This window comes from Anser cygnoides, chromosome 22 (genome assembly GCF_040182565.1).
Source record: "Anser cygnoides isolate HZ-2024a breed goose chromosome 22, Taihu_goose_T2T_genome, whole genome shotgun sequence".
In the NCBI taxonomy this organism is placed as follows: Eukaryota; Metazoa; Chordata; class Aves; order Anseriformes; family Anatidae; genus Anser; species Anser cygnoides.
In genome coordinates this window covers 6,694,316-6,714,043 of record NC_089894.1, presented here as the reverse complement: position 1 = coordinate 6,714,043, position 19,728 = coordinate 6,694,316, and the positions used below count along the sequence as shown (strand labels likewise).

The 19,728-nt window shown below is 59.2% G+C and overlaps 3 protein-coding genes across 5 annotated transcripts; 2 read left to right on the top strand and 1 right to left on the bottom strand.

The window, feature by feature from the left end:
• The first annotated feature begins 147 nt into the window (after positions 1-147).
• IFI35 (interferon induced protein 35) lies at positions 148-3,430 on the top strand. Of its 2 annotated transcripts, none has more exons than XM_048051841.2 (9): positions 148-263; positions 394-489; positions 923-1,078; positions 1,403-1,513; positions 1,803-1,947; positions 2,167-2,300; positions 2,455-2,644; positions 2,868-2,974; positions 3,182-3,430. In XM_048051841.2, the coding sequence occupies exons 1-9, from the start codon at positions 249-251 to the stop codon at positions 3,362-3,364; spliced, it is 1,137 nt and encodes a 378-aa protein (XP_047907798.2). In that variant the 5' UTR covers positions 148-248; the 3' UTR covers positions 3,365-3,430. The 2 variants fall into 2 exon arrangements, with proteins under 2 accessions (XP_047907798.2, XP_047907797.2); XM_048051840.2 differs by having other exon boundaries at positions 164-305.
• Positions 3,431-4,033: 603 nt separating this feature from the next.
• LOC106048794 (uncharacterized) lies at positions 4,034-11,709 on the top strand. Of its 2 annotated transcripts, none has more exons than XM_013200902.3 (5): positions 4,034-4,438; positions 4,593-4,696; positions 5,571-8,495; positions 8,805-9,013; positions 9,473-11,709. In XM_013200902.3, exons 1-5 carry the CDS (start codon positions 4,261-4,263, stop codon positions 9,540-9,542), a joined length of 3,486 nt encoding a protein of 1,161 aa, XP_013056356.3. In that variant the 5' UTR covers positions 4,034-4,260; the 3' UTR covers positions 9,543-11,709. The 2 variants fall into 2 exon arrangements, with proteins under 2 accessions (XP_013056356.3, XP_047907794.2); XM_048051837.2 differs by lacking the exon at positions 4,034-4,438 and adding an exon at positions 5,080-5,274.
• On the bottom strand, positions 10,554-19,258 carry VAT1 (vesicle amine transport 1). Its single transcript, XM_013200904.3, has 6 exons — positions 18,809-19,258; positions 17,263-17,470; positions 16,835-17,005; positions 16,662-16,751; positions 15,422-15,663; positions 10,554-14,932 (listed from the first exon to the last, which is right to left on the bottom strand). Exons 1-6 carry the CDS (start codon positions 19,181-19,183, stop codon positions 14,831-14,833), a joined length of 1,188 nt encoding a protein of 395 aa, XP_013056358.3. The 5' UTR covers positions 19,184-19,258; the 3' UTR covers positions 10,554-14,830.
• Positions 19,259-19,728: the final 470 nt, after the last annotated feature.

Below are 19,728 nucleotides of genomic sequence, written 5' to 3'. Positions count from 1 at the left end.
GCCCCCTCTGCGCGCTACCGGCCACGCGGTGGCATCCCCACGTCCGGACACCCACCCGGACCCGGGCACGGACGTTCCGCCGGGTGCCGGCTCACCGGGACAGCCCCGCCGGGGGGCGGGGGGGGGGGGGGCGGGGGGAAGCTCCGCCGAGCACCGGGGGCGGAGCCGGGCTGCGGAAACGAAAGCGAAAGCGGCGGGGGCGGGCGGAGCGGCGGGGGCGGGCTCCCGGGGTGCCGGTGGGTCCTGCCATGGACTCGGAGGAGGTGACGGCTCCGTGCGGGGCTCCCGACCGGGCCGAGCCCCCGGTACCGGGCGGTGGGAGGGGAGAGGAAGGGCCGGGGGCTCGGGGAGGCTCGGGGACCGCGGTTCTGACCCCCCCGCTTCGTCCTCCAGAGCTCCTTCGTGCGGCTGGACAGCCCCCAGGGCCTGCAGGACGGCGGCCTGGAGACGACCCCCGAGCAGGTCCGGCAGGAGATCGAGCGCTACAAGGTGCGGCCCGGCTCACGGACCGGTCCCCGAGGGATGGATCGGGTCGGGTCTGGATCCAGACCTCCGCCGCAGCCAGCCCAGAAACCCCCCCGGCCTCCCCGGGCTGGAGCCGCAGCTCCTCGGAGCTTGTTGCCCCCCAACCTGCCCCAGGCCCTTGGGGACGCCTCGCGGCTTTTTGCTGGCGGCTTTTCCCACGTTCTCCCGTCTCCTTGCAAGCTCCCCGCGTCGAGACGCCAGCAGATTTCTTGAGTTTATTTTTCCAAGGAGTGTCATCTGTCAAACCGCTCCGCACGAGGCAGGAGCGGCGGAGAGGGGGTGTTCGCACGGATGAGAGCGCCTGGACCGGGCTCCGGGGCTGTGCTTGGGGTTGGACACGCGGTGGGGATGGCACGGGGTCCGCAGGGTGCCCGTGTCTGATGGTCCTCTCACACAGGAGCTTTGTGGCGCTCTGGAGCAAGACAACGCGACGCTACAAAGGGAAAAAGAAGACGTAGAGCAAAGGATACAACAGGTGAAGAACAAGAGAGAGCTTATCCAGGAAAACCTCCAGCAGCACAATCCCCTAGACGATCTGATCCAAAGCCTCCAGGTGGGCGGTCGGAGGAATCGCCTTGGGCTCGGGAAGGCGGCAGCGGGCGGCCGGGCTGCGCCGCTCAGCTCGCTGCTCTGCGGGGACTGGGACGCAGCGGGGGGTTCGCGGAGCAGCACGCGGGGCCTGTGCTGGGAAACGAGCTCGTGCTGTGGTGGCGGGAGGACGGGCCGCAGCGGAAAGCCGGGAGCCGTGGCAGGGCTGCAGGGAGTCGGGAAGAAAAGTGGTGTGGTTGGAGCCGAGTCCGAGTGCTTGGGTGAGGGAGCAGCGTAGCGCTGCGCTTCGCGGCGGTTCCCTTACTGCTCCCTGTTCCTTTCCTTCCAGTCCCAAATCTTTTTAGCGGAGGAGGAGAGGAGCGGGCTGAAGCAGGAGAAGGAGATGTTGGAAAAGAAACTGGAAGAAACGAGGAAGAAGAGCTGGGAGGATCCGATAATGGTAACGGAGTGCGTGTGGGCACGGTGTGCGCTGGCGAGGGGTGCGAGCCAGGCTGGAGGGGCCGCTGGTAAACGCAGCTGGGCGGTGCGTGATGGTGCTCGCAGGGCACTCCTCTGCCAGTGCCACAAGTGGTGGCTTTGGGACTCTGGGCACAGCTGGACCACAGGAGAGACCCTGCTGAGGCTCGCCAGCTGGTTGTTTTGAGCCCCCAGCTTGCTTCTCATCCGTGGACTGGGCCAGGCCCCGTGCGGGGCGCAGTCTCCTCCAGCTGCTGTGTGCTCTAACCTAGATGTTGCCTGCCCTGCCAGAGAGGAACCTGGTGTTTAAGGGACGTGCGACAGACAAGGAGGACGTGAACAAGCTGATGCTCACCCCGCTGATCCGCTACCCTCTGCAGGGCGGCTCAGCTCTCATCACCTTTGAGAAGGCAGAGGGTAAGGGCGAGAAGAGCGCTGCCACGGGCAGGCGTCCGGGCCCTCGAGGCCTGCCCTGCATCCCCTCACTGGCAGGAGTGCCATGGCCACGACTCTCACAAGCAGTGCCCGTCCTGGCAAAGCCAGCACCCTGCAAAGCCATGCCTTTTTCCCAAGGCATTTCCTGCTCCGTGTCCCGTCCTGCTGAGCCACCAGGCTGAGGGCTTTCCCTTTTCGCAGTGGCCCAGAGGGTGATTGAGGTGAAGGAGCACACGGTGGAGCTGAGCCACGGGGAGAGCCTGGAGGAGCTTGACCGCTGCCAAATGCGAGTGCAGGCGAGTCCGGTGGACGTGCTGCTGCCGTCCGCCCTGGAGGTACGTCCCGAGGGCCTGCAGCCGTGTCCTGCTCCGCCAATTCCTGGGCTGGGTCACCGGTACCAGCTCAGCCTGGCACATCGGTGCTGCAGCTTTGTTACCGCTCCCTGAGCTCGGCCCTGCTGGGGCACTGACCGGCCCGTGCTGCCCACAGATCGGGCTCGCTCAGAGCAGCAGGAGCATCCTGGTGTCCGGTCTGCCCGGCCGGGGCATCCCCGAGGAGATCCTACTGGACAAGCTGGAGCTCTTCTTCAGCAAAACGAAAAATGGGGGCAGCGAGGTGGAGAGCAGGGAGTTCCTGGACGACTGTGGCCAGGTGGTGCTGACCTTCGTGCACGATGGAGGTGTGTGGGGAACTCGGAGCTCAGCCTGCCAGCAAGAGGGGAGCGATCCAGCCAGCTCCGGGGGGCACTGGTTGTCTCCTGAGAGCAGATGGAGCAGAGACTCCGGGGAACGGGGATGGGAGAGTTGGAGCTGGGCAGTGCCAGTCTTGGTGCCCGTGCTAGGAATGTAACCAAGAGTTCAGCGGGGGAGTTGGGAGCTCAGGGCTTTTCTCTCCGTCTGCAGTGGCTGAGCAGCTAATCGCTAGAGGACAGGTCCAGGTGCCTATCGGGAAAACAAAATACAAGCTCAAAATATCGCCCTACATGAGAGGAGAGGTCACTAACCTCCAGGTAAGATCATGCACCCTGCTGCGAAGCAGCACCTGCAGGCTCGGGGCGAGCCAGCACCGGGTGGGGGCTCGTGGAGCTCTGCCCCCCGCAGCGCCGTGCAGGCCGAGGGGGTGCGTTTTTTTTAGGGTTTGCCCCCTTTAGGGTTCTGCCTCCCCTCCGGGCCTCGCAGCACGGGGCTGCTGCAGCCCACCCTTGTGCTCTCCGCAGCTGCAGCCCTCCCGCTGCGCCAGGACCGTCCTGCTCTCGGGGATCCCCGACGTGCTGGCCGAGGAGCCCATGAGGGATGCTCTGGAGATCCACTTCCAGAAGGAGAGCCGTGGCGGGGGAGAGGTGGACGCCCTGGGCTACGTGCCGGCGGGGCGCCGGGCCGTGGCTGTGTTCAGCGAGTAGCTGGGCTACCCCTCAGCACCAGCCGGGGCGTGAAACGTGTGAATTAAATTCCAGACCCTGCAGGGAGCTCCGTGTCTGTCGTGCTGGGGATGGGGACGGCGACGGGGACGGGGACGGGGACGGGGATGGGGACGGGGATGGGGATGGGGACGGGGATGGGGACGGGGATGGGGATGGGGACGGGGATGGGGACGGGGATGAGGACGGGGATGAGGTGAGGATGGGGACAGGGACGGGGACGGGGATGGGGAGAGGGATGAGGTGAGGATGGGGACGGGGATGGGGATGGGGACAGGGACGGGGATGGGGATGGGGATGAGGAGAGGGATGAGGTGAGGATGGGGATGGGGACAGGGACGGGGATGGGGACAGGGACGGGGTGGGGATGGCGATGGGGACGGGGATGGGGGTGTTGGAAGGGCCGCGGGGGCAGCGGGCCGGGGCCGTTCCGTTCCGCAGCCCCGAGCCAAGGCCGCCCGGTGCAGGCCCCGGGCTCGGTGTCCCCGGGGGCGGTGCCGGCCGAGGCGGGGCGGCCCCGCTTTCGCTTTCGTTTCCCGGTGGCTGCCGAGGGCCCCGAGCCGGGCCGCAGGTTACCGGGGCCGGGCCGCGGGGCCGCGCGGCGCTGGGGAGGCTGCACCGGGCCCGGCGGCGGCGGCGGCGGCGGCGGGGGTCGGGAGGGAGGGAGCGGGCGGGGCCGGCCCCGGGGCCTCGAGCAGCGGCGGAACGGGCCCGGGGGGAGAGGGGAGGCCCCGGGGGAGAGGCCCCGAGGGAGAGGCCCCGGGGGAGAGGCCCCGGGCAGGCCCGGTCCCGTCCCCGCGGGGTAGGCCGCTGCTGGGGCCGCGGCTCCCGGGCACCGCTCGCGGCCCGGCCGTGCCCGGTGCCGTCTCGCCGCGGGCATGGCAGGCCACACGGTGCAGGTGCGGGGCATCCCCACCGACCTGCCCCCCGACAGGGTGGCCGACAAGCTCACCATCCACTTCCTGCGCTCCCGCAACGGCGGCGGGGAGATCGCCGACGTCCGGGTGCTGCCGGGAGCGCGGGCGTGCGCCCTCATCACCTTCGAGGCGCTGGCAGGTAACGGAGGGGGGTCCCGGGGGTCCGGGGCTCTGCCCGCACCCAAACACCTCGCCCTGGCCTCCCCTTGCCTTGTCCCGGCCATACGGGACCTCCGCTGCCCGACGCAAGGCCAAGAGCGACACCGATGCCTGTTCTTTTTTTCCCCCCGCAGTGGCCCAGAGGATCCTGAAGGCGAAGAATCACGTCCTGTCGATCGGGGGCAAGAAATATCCCCTGGAAGTGACGGCGCACGTGGTGGAGCTGAGCCCCGACGAGGTAGCGAGGGGCAGGCGGCTCCTGCCCGCAGGGGCTCTGCGACAGCCCCAGCTGGCTCCCAGACAGGCTTCAGTGCCTGGAAGGGAGAGCTTGCACCCTCCTTTAATCTTAATTGGATTTCATTTTTATTCATATTCAAATGAGGATTCTTTCTTTTTTTTCACGCTGATAACACGGGGACAGCCAAGCAGGCTTTGCACTTGGTCATTTGGTATTTGTGCCTGTCAAAGCAAGGAAGAATAATTAGACTGGAGGGGAGGGGTGCTTTTCCCCAGCCCATCTGGTGGCCCACAGGGGATTCTGTTAATGCTGTGGCTCTACCATTAGCTGGACACTGTGTCATTAGCTGGACACGCACGAAGTATTTTTCCTCTCCCTCTCAGGACAGATTAGGAGACAGACATGCTGGTGTCTAGGAGGCACTGGAAATTTCATGTGTCTTCCTCCCGATGTGATATCTTCACGTCTGAGTGATGAAAATGAGGGCATGGCAGTTAGCCTGGCGTTGGAGACCTTTCCACAAACCTGTGGTGTCAGAAGCACTACAGCTGGAGCACTGGGAGAGCGAGGGGGAAAAGGTATTTCAGGTGCAGAAGGGAGAGTGGATTTCTTGGTCTTGGGCTGTTTGCAGAGTTGCCAGTGTGTAGAAATGGGGCTGCGTATCTGCGCTTTGCCCTTTGCATTCCTTGTTTGCACAAAGCCTTCGGTTCTGCCTGTGTTGTGCTCCCACTGAGCCTGAAAGCAGGATGCTGAGAGAGAGAGGTGGCAGATGCAGGGACTGTGGCAAGAGCCAGGTGCATTTGCCTTCCCCCGTGCCTTGGATAGGGCTTATTTTTGGTCCTTCCTTTCTTACTCCCTTGCTGTCTACCTGCAGATCTTTGTATGCGCTTGCATGGTGGTTGACTACGGCAAGCTCCCCACTGGCAAAACCCTCCTGAAGAACTTGCAGAAAGGCCACAGCAGCGTGCAGCTCGACTTCGACTACAAGAACACGCATTGCAGAGTCAAGGGACCATTCACTGAGGTTCAGGCCTTCAGCACAGACCTGCTGGGCAGCCTGAACCTCAAGAGCCAAGCAGCTGGAGCGACCCTGCCTCCAGGATCCAGCCATGTGCCCAAAGACACCAGAATACACGATCACCAGCAAGTGCCTCCCTCCACTGAGTCAGCACTGAAGACAGCAAAGCTGTCACGCTGGGACCACGTGAGTGAAGAGGCAGCTGGAGGCCCGTCACCTCGAGGCCCAGTGGATGGGGAAGCTGTGGAACAGCTGGAGGACTTTTCCCTCGCGATGGACTCGGACATTTATTTGTACATGCAGAGGTTCTGTGCTGCCGAGTACCAAGGTATGCTGCGGCAGTGTTGCGTGGATGTGGTGGACATTAGCAGCGATGATATCACCATACTGTACCTCCAGCCGTCCCCGGGGATGTCTGGGGGCATGGACGCCTTGCGACAGGCCCGCCTGGCCCTGCAGCAGCTCTACCAGCAACTGGAAGTGAGCCTGCGTAAGGAGAAGATCTCGAAGCGGGGACTGGATATGGACAGCCAGACACTTGGGGCTCTGACACGTGAGCTGCAGGAGCTGTACCCCCAGTTGCTCTGCCACGAGGATGGGAAGCAGCTTTACCTTATTGGAAGCCTTGTCGATGTCTCGCAGGCCAAGCAGTACATCCAGCATTTCAGCACCAGAAGCACCCCACAGACGGTTGTCATGCTCAGCAGCTCCCAGCTCTCCCGGCCAGCCATCTCCCGTGCCACAGAGGCTGCAGTGCACAAGCCCAAAGCTCCTGTGGACACCTCGTCTCCAAAGCTGAGCCCAGGCAGGCCAGAAGGGAAAGCTGAGCACAAGCTAGCTGCCAACTTCAGCGCTCTGAAAACTGGCAAGTCGCAGGCTGGCCAGGGCCTCTTGCCGAACCGTGACTCTCCTCCAGTGGGGCAGGCGCAGCTTTCTGAGAAGAACTCATCAGAGACACACGCTCTGGGTCCCGGTGACCCCAAAGCACCAACCCAGCAGTACCAGCCTCGTGTCTCTGCACCGGATGAGGTTTTGGGGTCAGCAGCAGAGTCTCAGCAGAATGACCCCAAAGAACAGGACCCTGTGAAAGGAGGTGCCAGGCTTGCAAGACACAAGAGTCTGTCTGCCTTTGTGGGCAAAGAAAACAGCGCTTTGCAGCACCCCGGGGACTCCAAAGGCTCAGATCCCACCAAGCACTATTCCCTTGCTGACACCTCTAGTACCTTTCGGTCTCTGAGCCTCTTTGACACGACAAGGAACTCTTCTGCTTTCGACTCCAAACCCTCTGAATCCAAACCTGTGCTGCGACGCTCCAACAGCTTCTCGCTGCCAAAGTCAAAGGAAAGCAACAAGCCCCAAGACACTGTCAGGGCAGGCAGTGGAGGCAATAGGGTGAGTGAAGAAATGAGCCTGGACTCTCTGCAGTGGTCTTACCTGAAGGACGTTTACCGCTCTGCCATCGAGGAATTGTGCAGGAGTGCAGGTGTGCAGATCTCAGAACGCTCCACCGGGGACTGCACGGTGCTGACGTTGCAGGCAGAGGACAGGACCAAGCTTCTCCAGGTGAAATGGAAGGTGGAAACTCTCGTACAGAGGTGTCCTGACCTCGTGTGTCAGAGCATGAGCTACTCAGAGCTTGCTGTCGAAGGGCCGGATGACGATGCCCTGAGTGAGCTGTGCAGCCTCTTGCGGGGAAGTTCCCTGCAGGTTGGGCTCAACAAAGACAAGTACAAGCTCTGTCTCGCCTGCCCCAAGGAGATGCTGCCAGGAGTGACTGAGGCCTTCCAGGTGTTTTCTTCCAGGAGGCTCCGTGCTCTGAAGTCTTCATCCTTGTCTCCGGGAGCAGGGAGAGCTTCGAGCCCGGGGCACCAAAGTGCTGTCCAGCCGAGCAGAAGCCAGGACGCCGTGCTGGGGGCAGCCCTTCCCAACAGCCTGGAGTCCCTGCAGATGGGCCTGCAGCACCTGGACATTAGAGATAAAGGAGAGCACTCGGAGGTGGTCAGGGCTTTCAAGCTGCCAGAGGCTGAGGAAAAGAGGTCCCCGAGTCCTTGGAGGTTCCCGCAAGCGGTGGGACAGGAGGAGGGCAATGACCACGTTGATCCTGGGGCTGTGCAAGGAGGAAGCGGCCTTCTCAGCCCTCCCGTAGCGGACAACCCAAGTCCTGGTGCTCCGAGGGAGCCCCAGGAACAGCCGAAGGCCAAACTGTCACCGGGGGAACCTGACATGGCACGGCTAAAGCAGGTCTTGCCAGACAAATTCCAGTTTGCGAGAGACAGGAGCAGAGGAGGTCCCGGTGACGCCGGGGGACAGCCGCGGTCACCAGTTCCCACAGCTGAAGGTGCACCTCGCTCCCCGCCCGCCTGGCCCTATGGGGCTGCGGCTCCTGAACCGCCCCAGGCTGCGGCCGAACAGTCACCCATGGCGGACTCAAGGGGCCAGGAAAGGAGCAGTTTGAGCAGGAACAGCACGCAGGAGGAGCCTGAGCCCTCAACACTGCAGAAAAGAGGCCCCAGCCCTGGCCAAGAAAGCAGCAAGACCCCCCTGGGCTGGTGCGATGCTTGCCAGGACTCACGTGTGACCTGCCAGGCCCCCTGTGGTCACACCTTGTGCAGGACGTGTTTTGCAGCAGAGCAGCCAGCTTGCTGTGGCTCCTCCTCGGTTCCCCGGAGCTGCAAAGTCCCAGGGACATTCAAGATCTCCTCCTTGTCTCAGAGCTTGCCTGGCTACTACCGGGACCTGACGCTCCAGCTTACCTACACCATCCCCGACGGCGTGCAAGGGGTAGGTAGCCCACCACAAGGGCCTGCCCGGCCTGCTGCAGGCCGTGCACTGAGTGCTGTGAGCGTGGCTGGGGGGGTGCGAGGAGGAGGAGGAGGGGGGGCAGCTCCATCTCCATGCCCCACGTGCAAAGCAGCAGAGGTATTGCCCCGAGAAAGGCAAAATATCATGCGAGGTTTGGGAGCTGCTTGCTGCTTCGGAAGAGCGTGTGAGCTCTGAGGAGTGTGTTTTCAAGCTGGCCAGAATCTCAGAAGCCAGACCTGAGGTTCAGCGTTCAGGCGGTTGTTTACAATATTTCCTTCTTGTTCTAAGGTTGGTCACCCCCATCCAGGACAGCCTTACAAAGGGGGATGTTTCTTCGCCTTCCTTCCTGACAACAGGGAAGGGCAGAAGACAGCAGTGCTGCTGAAGAAAGCATTTGAGCAAGGGCTGACGTTCCAGATAAAGTCCTGCAACGGAGAAGACAGAGTGACATGGGGCCTTATCCCTCACAAAACCTCCTGGCATGGAGGCAAAGCCAGGTATGACCACGGTCATCCCAAGCCCCCAGGTTTTCCTTAGCAAGCAGAGGAGGAGAAACACGGGCCCCAGCTGACCAACCCTTGGAACTGGGTGCTCCTCCAGGCTCCCACAGCGCCAGAGTTGGTGCCTCCCTCTCACAGGTGTGGCAGACCAGCCCTGGCACCCTCCAGCTGGGACATAGCCCTTACCCACCCCACACCCGTAAACCCCCCATGGCCAAGATTTCTGGTTCACTTAGGACTTTCTTGACTTTTGCCCTGGCAGCTCTCTGCGGCCAGCTCTGCGTGCGAGCCGTGACTACAGGCAGCAGCAACGGGCAGCTCCTTGCAGCTCCCAGGGAGCAGGATTTCCACCCTCACCCCCCTGTTGAGAGGATGGGGCAAAAATAAACTGCTGCTGCCCTCGGCGGTTTTAGCACCATCAGCAGGATTTACACCACTTCCCTCTCTGCCCCGCAGGAACAGCTATCCAGATGCCCAGTATCTCCACAAGGTTTGCACAGTTTTGAAGAAATTGGGCATCGACTGAGACTCCCCGCCTGAGCGGCTGCATCCCGTGCCTTCGCTTCACCTTCCGTCCCAGTTGACAAAAACTGCAGCTCAACACGGCTCAGGAAAAAGCAGGTGCTTGTCCAAGGAGCTCATTGCATCCCCGGAGGCAGCCAGAAACCTGCACGTTAGTGACAGCAGCCCTTCCATCCCCCAGAGCCTGAGCTTCCCCAAAACTCCAGCTCCTGCTGGCTGCTTATCTGCACCAGCCAGTTAACTACCAGCTTGTTCCAACACCAGATCCAGGCTGAGCCCCAGCGCAGCTTTTGACAGGGTGCCAATAAACCAAGCCTGGGCAGGAGCCTGCTTGTAGTCCAGCCCCACCTTCTGTGGGTCTGTTCCCCCTCTTGCCACTGCAGGCAGGCTCCAAGTCAGCCACCTCCTGAGCCTGTGCCAGAGCTGCGCTATCGTTAATTTTGGATGTTAATGTAGACATTTCAGCCCTCGAGCAGACAGCTCTGAGCTACAGCCCCTCCCCAGCACCTGCTCTGGGGACAGCAGGAAGCCTTATGCTCTCTTGGAGGGGGTACTAAAGGGTTTCAGCCCCTCGGACAGCTGCTTCCCCTGAGAATATACAGGCATGGACAGCCTCCAGGTGGAGAAACACAAATAAACAAGATTTATTCCCACATTTTCAGTAGTGGTTGTTCACACCTTGTCTTACTGTCACCCTGAGAGCCCATTTTAATCTCAGCTGGTTCCAGAGACGCCCCGACGCAGACTAAAATGCAGAGATCAGCTAGGGACTTTGCAAAGGCAAACACCATAGCTGCCCTCCAGAACAGGGTGTTACAGGAGTGATGCAACACTTGAGGCCGTGATTAACAGTTGTCCTTGAGAGCAGAGGCAGCCTCTCACCCTGGAAGAGCTGTTGGGATCTGTACGCTGAATGCACCCACCCACTCAGTGCACGCAGGAGTAATGCGAGGGCTCCAGAGGCTGAGCTGAGGACAGAGGGATCGTTCTGGCAGAAGACTGAGCAGCATGCCACTGAGAGTTTTGTTATGCTTTTAATTAACATTTGAAACACATAAGGCATATGGTAACATTAGACAGAGGAGCATTACACATTATAGTCATGTAAACAGCATTGGCACACTTGCTTTCTGTCCAACTTGGTTACACGCACAAAGCGGAATATATTTTTTTAAACAAAGATTTTTCCAAGTGTCTGTAGGGTGAGCATCACTCATATCACATATCTGCAAGTCAACACAACTCAGACAGTACAGACCAGACCATATGTTGTAAGAGGCTCAGAGTCTAATGCGTTTCACATCACGCTCATGTACTACTTGCCAGCCATGCTTTGCCATCACCAGGGCTTCACACACCAGAGACTTCATTAGGCAACAGTGGTTTTACACCTATGATAGCAGCTGAGAGTGGCCAGCATCCTGCACTGATTAAAGCCTGAGGCTCACAATGCCTCTTTCTTGCCACTAGTCACTCACTTTTAGTTTAATACAGGTGGCCAAAATGAAAATATACCGCTAAGCTCCTCACCCCCCCCTCCCAAAGCATTTAGCAGGGGTCACGCTCCTCCGTGCAAGCTGAGGCTGCTCTCCTTCTTCCACCCTTCACATGCAACAAGAGCTTGAGAGAAACTGAAAGTCAGAAATGTGACAGAAGCTGCCTGGTGATAGCAAAGGAGTTGCATTTTTTTCCCCCCAAGACCAAAAGTATCAGTCTGGGAAGGCGACTACAGCAAGGACATTGGAGTGGCACGTGGACAGGCATCCCTGCCAGGGCCAGGGGAGCCTGTCCTACACTTAAGTCCTCATTACTCACATTTTTTTGCCTGGACTCCTCTCCTCATGGCACAACCTTTGGGTCAGACAAGCAGTAAATAAACACGGAATTGCACTTCTGATTGCAGGAACGGCACACACAATCTAAGCACAGTAAACTCCAATTTCCTTGATAGTACGACTTCTTTTTTTTTTTTTGCCCTAAACAGTTAAGCGACATTCAGTGGAACGATTTTTCAGCCTGGGTTTTTGTTTGTTTTGTTTTGCTTTGGTCCTTAGTATACAAACCTGCTGGTTAACTTTAATGCATTAAGACACTTGAAGTTGTTTTACACAGGTTATTGGCCCATAAAATGCTTATCCATTAAAAAAAAAAAAAAAAAAAGTAAAAATAAAGACTACTACTGAAAAACAAACGAACAAAAAAAACAGAGCATTAATCAGTGAGGCAGTGAAGAGCAAGGTTACATTTAATCTTGGTCTTTCTGTAGAAAACATTGTTGCTACTGAGGGACACAAAACGGTGCTAAACTCTACCAGAAGGCCATAGCAATTGCTTAGCGCTCACACCCTGATAAGAGCTTCAGGAATTCGCAGGTAGAAAATACATTAGCAGCTCCCTCATGAGCACGAGGAGCCCTGATTGTTTGCAGGAGGCCAAGGCAGTGCCAGCTGATAAAGCCTCACTCCAGGACCCGGCTCTGAGCCAAACGGCCACCCCGGGGGAGACCTCTAAGGCTGCTTTAGAGCAGCAATTTTGGCTGCAGGAGCACAGGCGTCCAGGAGAGCCCTGCACAGCCCGTGAGACGGGCAAAGGGAGCGTCGCGTTCACACTAAGTCACGCTACAACACGAAACAGAGCTAGCGAGGATCAGAATCAGGGTGTGGTTTTTTTTTTTGGCAATACTTTGAAAGGCCAGAAGAGAAAAGGCTCCGGTGACTTCCCAGTCCTTACGGGCATGCAGAAGAAGGCACCGAGATTCTGCTCCGTGGTGTATCACAAGGCAGCGAGGCAGAGCAGCCCTACAGCAAGCTGCAAAACTCCCACTCGCCTCCTCCACATTCTATCGAGAGGGAGCGGACCGTGAAACCCTTGCTGTGTTGCCTTAATCCAAGGCCATCCAAGTAAGGCACTGAGCACGCTCTTGGCTGAAAGTAAAGCAAGGAGAGGACGTTACAGTAAGCCACACTTTGACAGCTTTCCCCTTTACAACCGCGCAGGACCTGCAGATTTGCAGCGTTGTGTGCCCTTCGAACACGCTGCTCTCACCAAGGTGAAGTCAGGTTTCACGGAGGAACAGGTCCAGACTTCCCACTGCAGCAATTTAGCCAGCCGTTGTGTTGGCAGACCTGGTAAAGCAGCATTAGACACTGTCGGATCGGATCTAAATTAGCATGAGAGGGGCAGGTTGAAAGGAGAAGCAGCAAGATTTTGGATTCAGAAAGGTTACAAGTTGTGCTTCTGAACTTCATGCCACCATGCCTGTGGAGTTCGCTTATCACCTGCAAGAGGTGGAACAAGCGCCTGTGCCTGGGCTCCAGCCCTTCCCCAAGGCCATAGGGAACGGGGTTGTCTTAAAGCTAGCCAAAACAAGTCCCCTGGGGTCTCTGCCTACGCATTTTTCATATGCACCGGACCAAGGGACGGAGCCCAAGCACCTGAAAACAAGCTGCACAGACAGCGAGGAGCACTGGAGGGGAGGAAGAGCAGGCAGAGGAAGAAGCCCTACACTGAACCTGCCCAGGACCCCTCGCTCCCTGCCAGTGTTTGCTCTCCAGCAGCCGAGGGGCTTCCCAAGTGGGTCCCTTTGCCCATGCAGCTCCTTCCTTCTCCGGAGTCGGGATAAGCGGGACACGGAGCAGCCAGCCTCTGCTCTTGGAGCCTGAGCTCGCCGACAACAGGCAGCTCTCCTCGGTGCCCTCAGGCTTACCTTTTAAAATCCCAAAGGGAGCCTAAAGCCCTGCAGGACCTACAATACAACCCATGGCAAAGCCTCCGGCTGCTGAAGCAAGCACAAGCAGCACCACGGTCACTCGGGGCTGGGCAGGGCAGGAAGCGGGGGCACCACCCAGGACACGGAGTGCTCGCAGAACTAGGCTTGGGTGTCTGCACAGCTCCATTTCCAAACACAACGAAGAAAGAAAAGAGGAAGAGAAGCTGAGAGCTGGTCTGGGAGGAAACCCCAGGCAGTTCCTAAAGCCTCAGTGCTGGAAAGGTCCCGAGACTTGCAGCTCCAGGGGAAGAGGAGTCAAACCCTACTGCAGCACCGACCCACGAGGTGAGAGGTGGTTAGAGGATGTCTTAAGAGCTCACTAGAAGAGAAGGGAAAGCGTGATTTAAACTGTTCCAGATGCCCAAGCCAAGAGGCTTGACAGAGCCGGACACTTTGCCACCTACACTTGTAACTCACTGACAGCTTCCTGGGGTGATGTGGCACACGAGGAGCCAGCGCCGAGCCCTGTGCAGCAGCCTTGGTTCTCGCAAGTTACTTCCCAAACTGCAGCTCTCCCCAGTGCACAGGGCACGGCACAAAGCAAGCATTAACAGGGGCTTATTTGTTCCCATCTTGCTGAAGTCTGATTCAACACTGCAGCCCTTGGAAATACAAAACACGAGGGTGAAGTTTAGCCTTAACAATACCAACTTGGAGCCCAACATTAATAAAGCACAGAGCCAACATCAATTGTTCCAGTCATTTGAGACACAGTTGAGTCCTTATGGTCTCTAAAAAAATCAGACACAGTTTAGATCTCCCTGTACAGTTTGGAAGCAGAAAATGGACAAGATCAAGTTACCCAACTGAAACTTCTCCTCTGTATTCAGAGACCAGCCCAGCCCGTCGGATTATTTGTTGCCTGCACAAAGAAGTGACTGCAAATTAAGTGCAATATGCTATAGACTCCAAAACGCCAGAGTTATTTACAAGGCAAAGGCAACTGCTACTATCTGACTGGTGTTAGAGGCCAGCAGAGGGGAGAAAGCAGGGTTAGTGTGAACAGAGGAGTAGCCAGAGCTAGAATTAAACTAGGGCAGCCACGCTTTTCCTGTGGCTGTTTAAGAAACATCCTCAGTCTGCCCATTCTCCTACTGAAATGCTTCTCAAAGGTGACAGTGCAAATGCTTCAACGCGGGCTGGGTTTTTGTGGAGCTGCTTGGCAGTTGCTATAGCATTTTGCATCTTCACAGTGACAGCCTATGCAGCTGCTAATCACCAACTGCCCGGAAGCTTTGACTGTGCTGCCAGGGGAAAAAATAGGATTAGTTTGGGATTTCAGCATGGAAACAAGTGATTAGAGAAATGTATGAAATAATCAGGCTTCAAAACAGAGAGCTAGGGCAGGAGGCATATCTGGTAAAGGGTCAGTCACAACGAGAGCAAGCAAACCTCATCTGAACGTTAAGCACGATGTTCTTGTACTGGTGAAGAAGGAAGCTACTGATCTGTCCATTTCCAGGTCCCAAAGAGAGCAGGGAGTTAAACCATGAATTCACAATCTGCACACATCTCTCTCCTCCTTAGTTCTCCTCTTTTTTGGATTCTTCCTTGGGTGCTTCGGGAACCAGGATGACCTTTCCAACATTCTTCTTCTCTTGCATCTGCCTCATGGCATCTGCCACCTGCAAACGAGGGGAGCCCCGTGAGACCCGCAGCCCCCACGTGGAGCAGCCATGCGCCTCCTGCGCCCCCACAGCCCCCTTGCAGCTGAAAAAAAAAGCCATTGTACTTTATTGCCAGGGCTCTCCTCCACTTGCGGAGGGGCAGCAGCAACCTCCCCAGCTGTCGGCGTAATTACAGGGGGCAGACGCGGGGTGGTTTGCAGCCCGGTGCACAACCCCATCCCTCCACGGCTGCTGCTGCCTGCAGAGTGCAGCTGAGCACCTGCCCTGGTCCGCGGGGACGCTGTCTGGCATTGCCCAGCTCCGCGCACTGGAGCAGAAGAGCCCAGCCACTTTAAGGTCTTAAAAGGGCGCTGAACATCTGAGGACAGATGGCTGTTGGAACCGCTCAGCCCCCACGGAAAAGGTGCTCAGCCACAAGCAGAGCGCCCTGTGCAGAAAGAAACCACCCCGGGCTTTTTGTCAGTCCGTATATTAGCTCCGACTCACCTGATCAAAGGGCCATACAGAGTCTATTTTGGGCTTGATCTTGCCTTGATTGTACAGGCTAATCAGCTTGGCTACCACTCCTCCGATGAGCTCGTATTCTTCATCCATGTAGCCGAGGTGGTAGCCGCACACAGCCTTGTTTTGGTGTAGGAGCTGCAGGGCGTTGATGCTGAATTGGTTCCACCAGGTTTTGGCCATGGCCATGAGGTTCTTCTTCTGCCCAGTGAGCAGGTTTGCTACCCCTAAAGAGAAGACAAGCCACGCATAAACTGGGGTCAACGCAATGCGAGAGGCAGCTCAGGCAATAGCCAGGGGAGCACAGGATATGGTGCTGGGGGCAGTGCTGGGAACTGGATCACATCAGGAGCTGCCCAATAATTTCAGTGAAAGCAGGTCCCCGCTTTGGGCTCAGGATGTGCAAGATCTGGAGCATCAGCACCCATATATTGCAAAATCCTAGAAGTCATAGAATCATAGAATACCCCGAGTTGGAAGGGACCCGTAAGGATCATCGAGTCCAACTCCTGGCACCACGCAGGTCTACCCAAAAATTCTGACCATAAATCTTAGGAGGGCAGCAGCAGTGCAGCTAGGCTGGAGCCCTGGCAGAGGCAAGAGGGGGTTACAAGTCCCAGGCAGGCTGGTGGGACAGCATTCCCCCTCTCCTACAGCCAGGCTCCCCCAGGGAAGCCACACGCTGCAAGGGCCGGGACAGAGGCAGCACACTGCCGCAAGTGTCTGGAATCCCACTGGGGGCTGTGTGAGGGCTTTGTCTCCAGGGACAAAATCGCAGTGTTTCAGGGCTGGGGAATGGAGGGATAAGTATTCAGTAGCCTCAAACCTCATCACCCACACATCCTCTAGAAGAAAAAAAAAAAAAAAAAAAAAAGCAAGGCTCTATTAATGCTGAGCATTAATCAGCCTGGACAAAGCAGCTGTGCCAGGGTTCCTCCGTGGGGACATTCCAGCTTCCCCTGCAGGCACTGGCTCATACTCGAGGAGGGATCTCACCATGGAAGGGAAGAGAGCTGGAGCCTGTGTCCGCAGCCCTCGGGACACGGGTCAGTGCCTCACCCAGGCGAAACATCCTAAAAACCTTTGTGAAAACCACAGAACTACGACAGAGGCAGCTGGCAGCACCCGTGCTGCTCCCTCGTGGCCCCACGCCCAGGAACGGAGCAGAGCAGATGCGTACCCACCCGCACCAGAGCTGGGGCTGGGACACGCTGCTCACACTCACCGTAAGTGATGAGTTTGCCCATTGGCTTCAACAGGTGAAATGCTTTGGATGTGTCGGATCCGCCCAGGGGGTCCAGGACAATGTCCACACCTAGAGGGAACAGAGAGCAGCTGGAGGTCTTTGTGCCTGAAAGGAGCGCGGGGCTGTTGGAGAAGTCCTCCACCACACGGTACCTTTGGGAGAGATTTTCCGGACCTCCTCTGCATAATCCATCGTCCTGTAGTCAATGGGGTGGGCGACCCCGCTCTCCTTGAGCGTGTCGTGCTTGGAAGCGGATGCTGTGCCGAAAATGGTGACGTTTTCTACCGTCTTGCACAGCTGGATGGCAGCAGTTCCCACGCCACCTGAAAACCAGCAAAGAGAAAGACTCAGAAGCAAACATGGGAGGAAGGCTTTGCCTGGACAGGAGGAAGGCTCTGCCTGGATGGGAGGAAGGCTTGTGGTGTGTGCTGGTGAGGATTGACCCAGGCTACTGGGAAATGGGACTGCAGGTGACGCTTTGCTGGTCCAGCACCGCTCTCTGCTGCTTCACCCATGCCCCCGTGAAGAAGCCGCACGCTGAAGCCAGGAGCCTCAGCATGGGCTGGCGAGGATAACTGACCTGCAGCCATGTGGATGAGGACACTCTGGTTGGGTCTCAGGTTCCCAAAGTCGAACAGGATCATGTAGGCAGTGATGTAGTTGACGAGGAGAGCAGCCGCCTCCTCGAAGCTCATTCCCTCGGGCATCGGGAACGTCTGCCCGGCCGGCACGTTCACGACTTCTTGCCAGAGCCCGGACCTGGCCAGGACCATCACCTTATCGCCAACCTAAAACCGAACAGACAGCAAGGAGGTGTGAAACGAGCTTAAAACAAGCAGAAATCATCCTACTTTTGTTCTTGCTACAGCAGGACCAAGCTGAGTATTGACTGTTGTGACCATTTCTGCTACCCCACAGCAGGATCTGCCTGCCAACAGGCATGATGCTTGGGGCAATGGATCTACCCTGGAAAAAAAAAAAAATTATGTCCAGCCTTAGGTAAAGCTTCAAGCCTAAGCTTCCCCAAAAGCTGCTCTTATCCCACCGGGCAAGAAGCATCTGCTCAGTGTGCAGTGGGAAGGAGACCGGCAAAGACCCAGGGAGCCGCATCGGCGAGCAGACAAGAGGCAGAGCCACGGAGCGAGCAGAAAGGCTCCTCGTTGTGTGGGTTTGGCATTCACGTTGCAATAAACCGAGATGTTTTCCCGGAGAGGAGGGGATCGTCCCTGACAAACAAGGGATTTTGAGGCACTTTGTTTTGCTAATTGTGCATCCAAGAGGGATCTCGATGGGGTGTAACTGCACTAGCCCTGAGACCCAAGGCTCTGAGACCCCCAGGGCGAGCTGCTCTGCCCTGGGACTTTCTAGAAAGGCAGCAGCCGGAGGCTCACCGGCCACAAACCCCAGCACCGTGGGCAGCCAGCTGCTAGCACCACGAACTCAGCACCCTCAGGGCACGCTGGACACCTAGTCAGAAGCTGGAGCCATTTCCTTGTATGTCCATGTAGTCCGAAAGGAAGCAAAGGCGTGCAGAAATAGCACGGTCATGCTTCAGCCCTTTGTGCTACTCAGCGTCGAGAAGACGTTATTCGTGCAGAGCTCAGCCCCTTCGGCACAGGATCGCCTCCCAGGGGCCTCAAGGCCCCGCGAGGGCAGACCGGCAGCGATGCTCTCACCACCCCAAATACTGGGGCAGGGTTTCGGGGCAGGATTTCTGCGCTGCGAGCAGCCGGAGCCCGGCAAACCCAAACCGGAGCCCCTCGGTGAAGGCTGGGATGCTTCTCGTGGGCACCCAGGGCACAAATCCCGGCTGTGGCACCGGGAGATGGGAGATGATGGGAGACGGGAGATGATGAGGGGAGACGGGAGACGATGATGGGAGATGATGGGAGACAGGGAGATGATGATGGCAGATGATGGGAGACGATGGGAGAGGGGAGACGAGATGATGGGAGACAGGAGGCGATGAATGGAGACAGGAGACGATGGGAGACCCCCCCTCTGACCCCCCCTCCCCACCGCAGCCCCACCACCGGTGCCGCAGCTCCGGGCCCCTTCCCGGGCCTCGCACACAACCCGGGGGGACCGAAGGGAAGGGAAGGACCGGAGCCGGGCCCCCTCCCCACCTGGCGCTCGCTGACTCCATCCCCCAGGGCGCAGACGGTACCGGCGCACTCCATCCCGGGGCAGACGGGCGGCGGCGGCAGGCGGTCGTAGAGCCCCTGGCGGGCCAGCAGGTCGGCGAAATTGAGGCCGCAGGCACGGACACGCACCGACACCTCCCCGGGCCGGGGGCCGCCGCCCCGCCGTGCCTGCACCTTCACCTTCTCGTAGCCACCGAAACCCGTCAGCACCAGCGCCCGGTGCTCCGGGGGCTCCCCGCTGCCGCCGCTCGTTGTCGTTGTCGTCGTCGTCGTCGTCGTCGCCGCCGGTGTCGCCGCCGGAGGCTCGGGGGCTTGCTCCGGGGGGGCTGCGGCGGCCGGGGCCGGCTCGGTGGACATGGCGGAGAGGAGCGGAGCCGAGCTGCGGAACCGGGGCGGCGGCGGCGGCAGCGGCGGCGGCGGCGGCGGGCGGGGAAAAGCCGGAGAACGGGGCGCGGCCCGGGGGGGCGGGCCGGGGGCGGGGGAGGAGCGGAGGGGCCCCGTTCAACCGGGCCGGGGCCGGAGGGGAGGCGCTGTCCGCGGTCCCGGTGCGGGTTCTGGCAGCTCCCCTTCACCCCCCCGAGGTCCCGGGGCCGGTCCCGGTAGCCCCCCCTTTCCCCACTGCGGTCCCGGGGCCGGTCCCTGCAGCCCCCCTTCACCCCCCCGCAGTCCCGGTGCCCGCCCCTGCAGCCCCCCTTCACCCCCCCGCAGTCCCGGTGCCCGTCCCTGCAGCCCCCCTTCAACCCCCGAGGTCTCGGTCCCGCTCCCTGCAGCCCCCCTTTACCCCCCCGAGGCCCCGGTCCCGGTCCCTGCAGCCCCCCCCCGCAGCCCGGTGCTGCCCCCCCCGCCCTTTGCCGCAGCCCCGGTTCGCCCCCCCCCGCCCCTCAGCCGGTCCCGGGGGCCGG

Excerpts from the sequence above, each read along its gene's own strand:
- VAT1 (XM_013200904.3), bottom strand. The coding sequence starts at position 19,183 with ATGTCCACCGAGCCGGCCCCGGCCGCCGCAGCCCCCCCGGAGCAAGCC. Across the intron at positions 17,471-18,808 it reads ATGGAGTCAGCGAGCGCCAG|GTTGGCGATAAGGTGATGGT; the intron begins GTGGGGAGGGGG and ends GTTCGGTTTTAG. Across the intron at positions 15,664-16,661 it reads GGGCAAACTCATCACTTACG|GGGTAGCAAACCTGCTCACT; the intron begins GTGAGTGTGAGC and ends TCTTCTCTTTAG.
- LOC106048794 (XM_013200902.3), top strand. The coding sequence starts at position 4,261 with ATGGCAGGCCACACGGTGCAGGTGCGGGGCATCCCCACCGACCTGCCC. Across the intron at positions 4,439-4,592 it reads CACCTTCGAGGCGCTGGCAG|TGGCCCAGAGGATCCTGAAG; the intron begins GTAACGGAGGGG and ends TTCCCCCCGCAG. Across the intron at positions 9,014-9,472 it reads TGGCATGGAGGCAAAGCCAG|GAACAGCTATCCAGATGCCC; the intron begins GTATGACCACGG and ends TCTGCCCCGCAG.
- IFI35 (XM_048051840.2), top strand. The coding sequence starts at position 249 with ATGGACTCGGAGGAGGTGACGGCTCCGTGCGGGGCTCCCGACCGGGCC. Across the intron at positions 490-922 it reads AGGAGATCGAGCGCTACAAG|GAGCTTTGTGGCGCTCTGGA; the intron begins GTGCGGCCCGGC and ends CCTCTCACACAG. Across the intron at positions 2,301-2,454 it reads TGCTGCCGTCCGCCCTGGAG|ATCGGGCTCGCTCAGAGCAG; the intron begins GTACGTCCCGAG and ends TGCTGCCCACAG.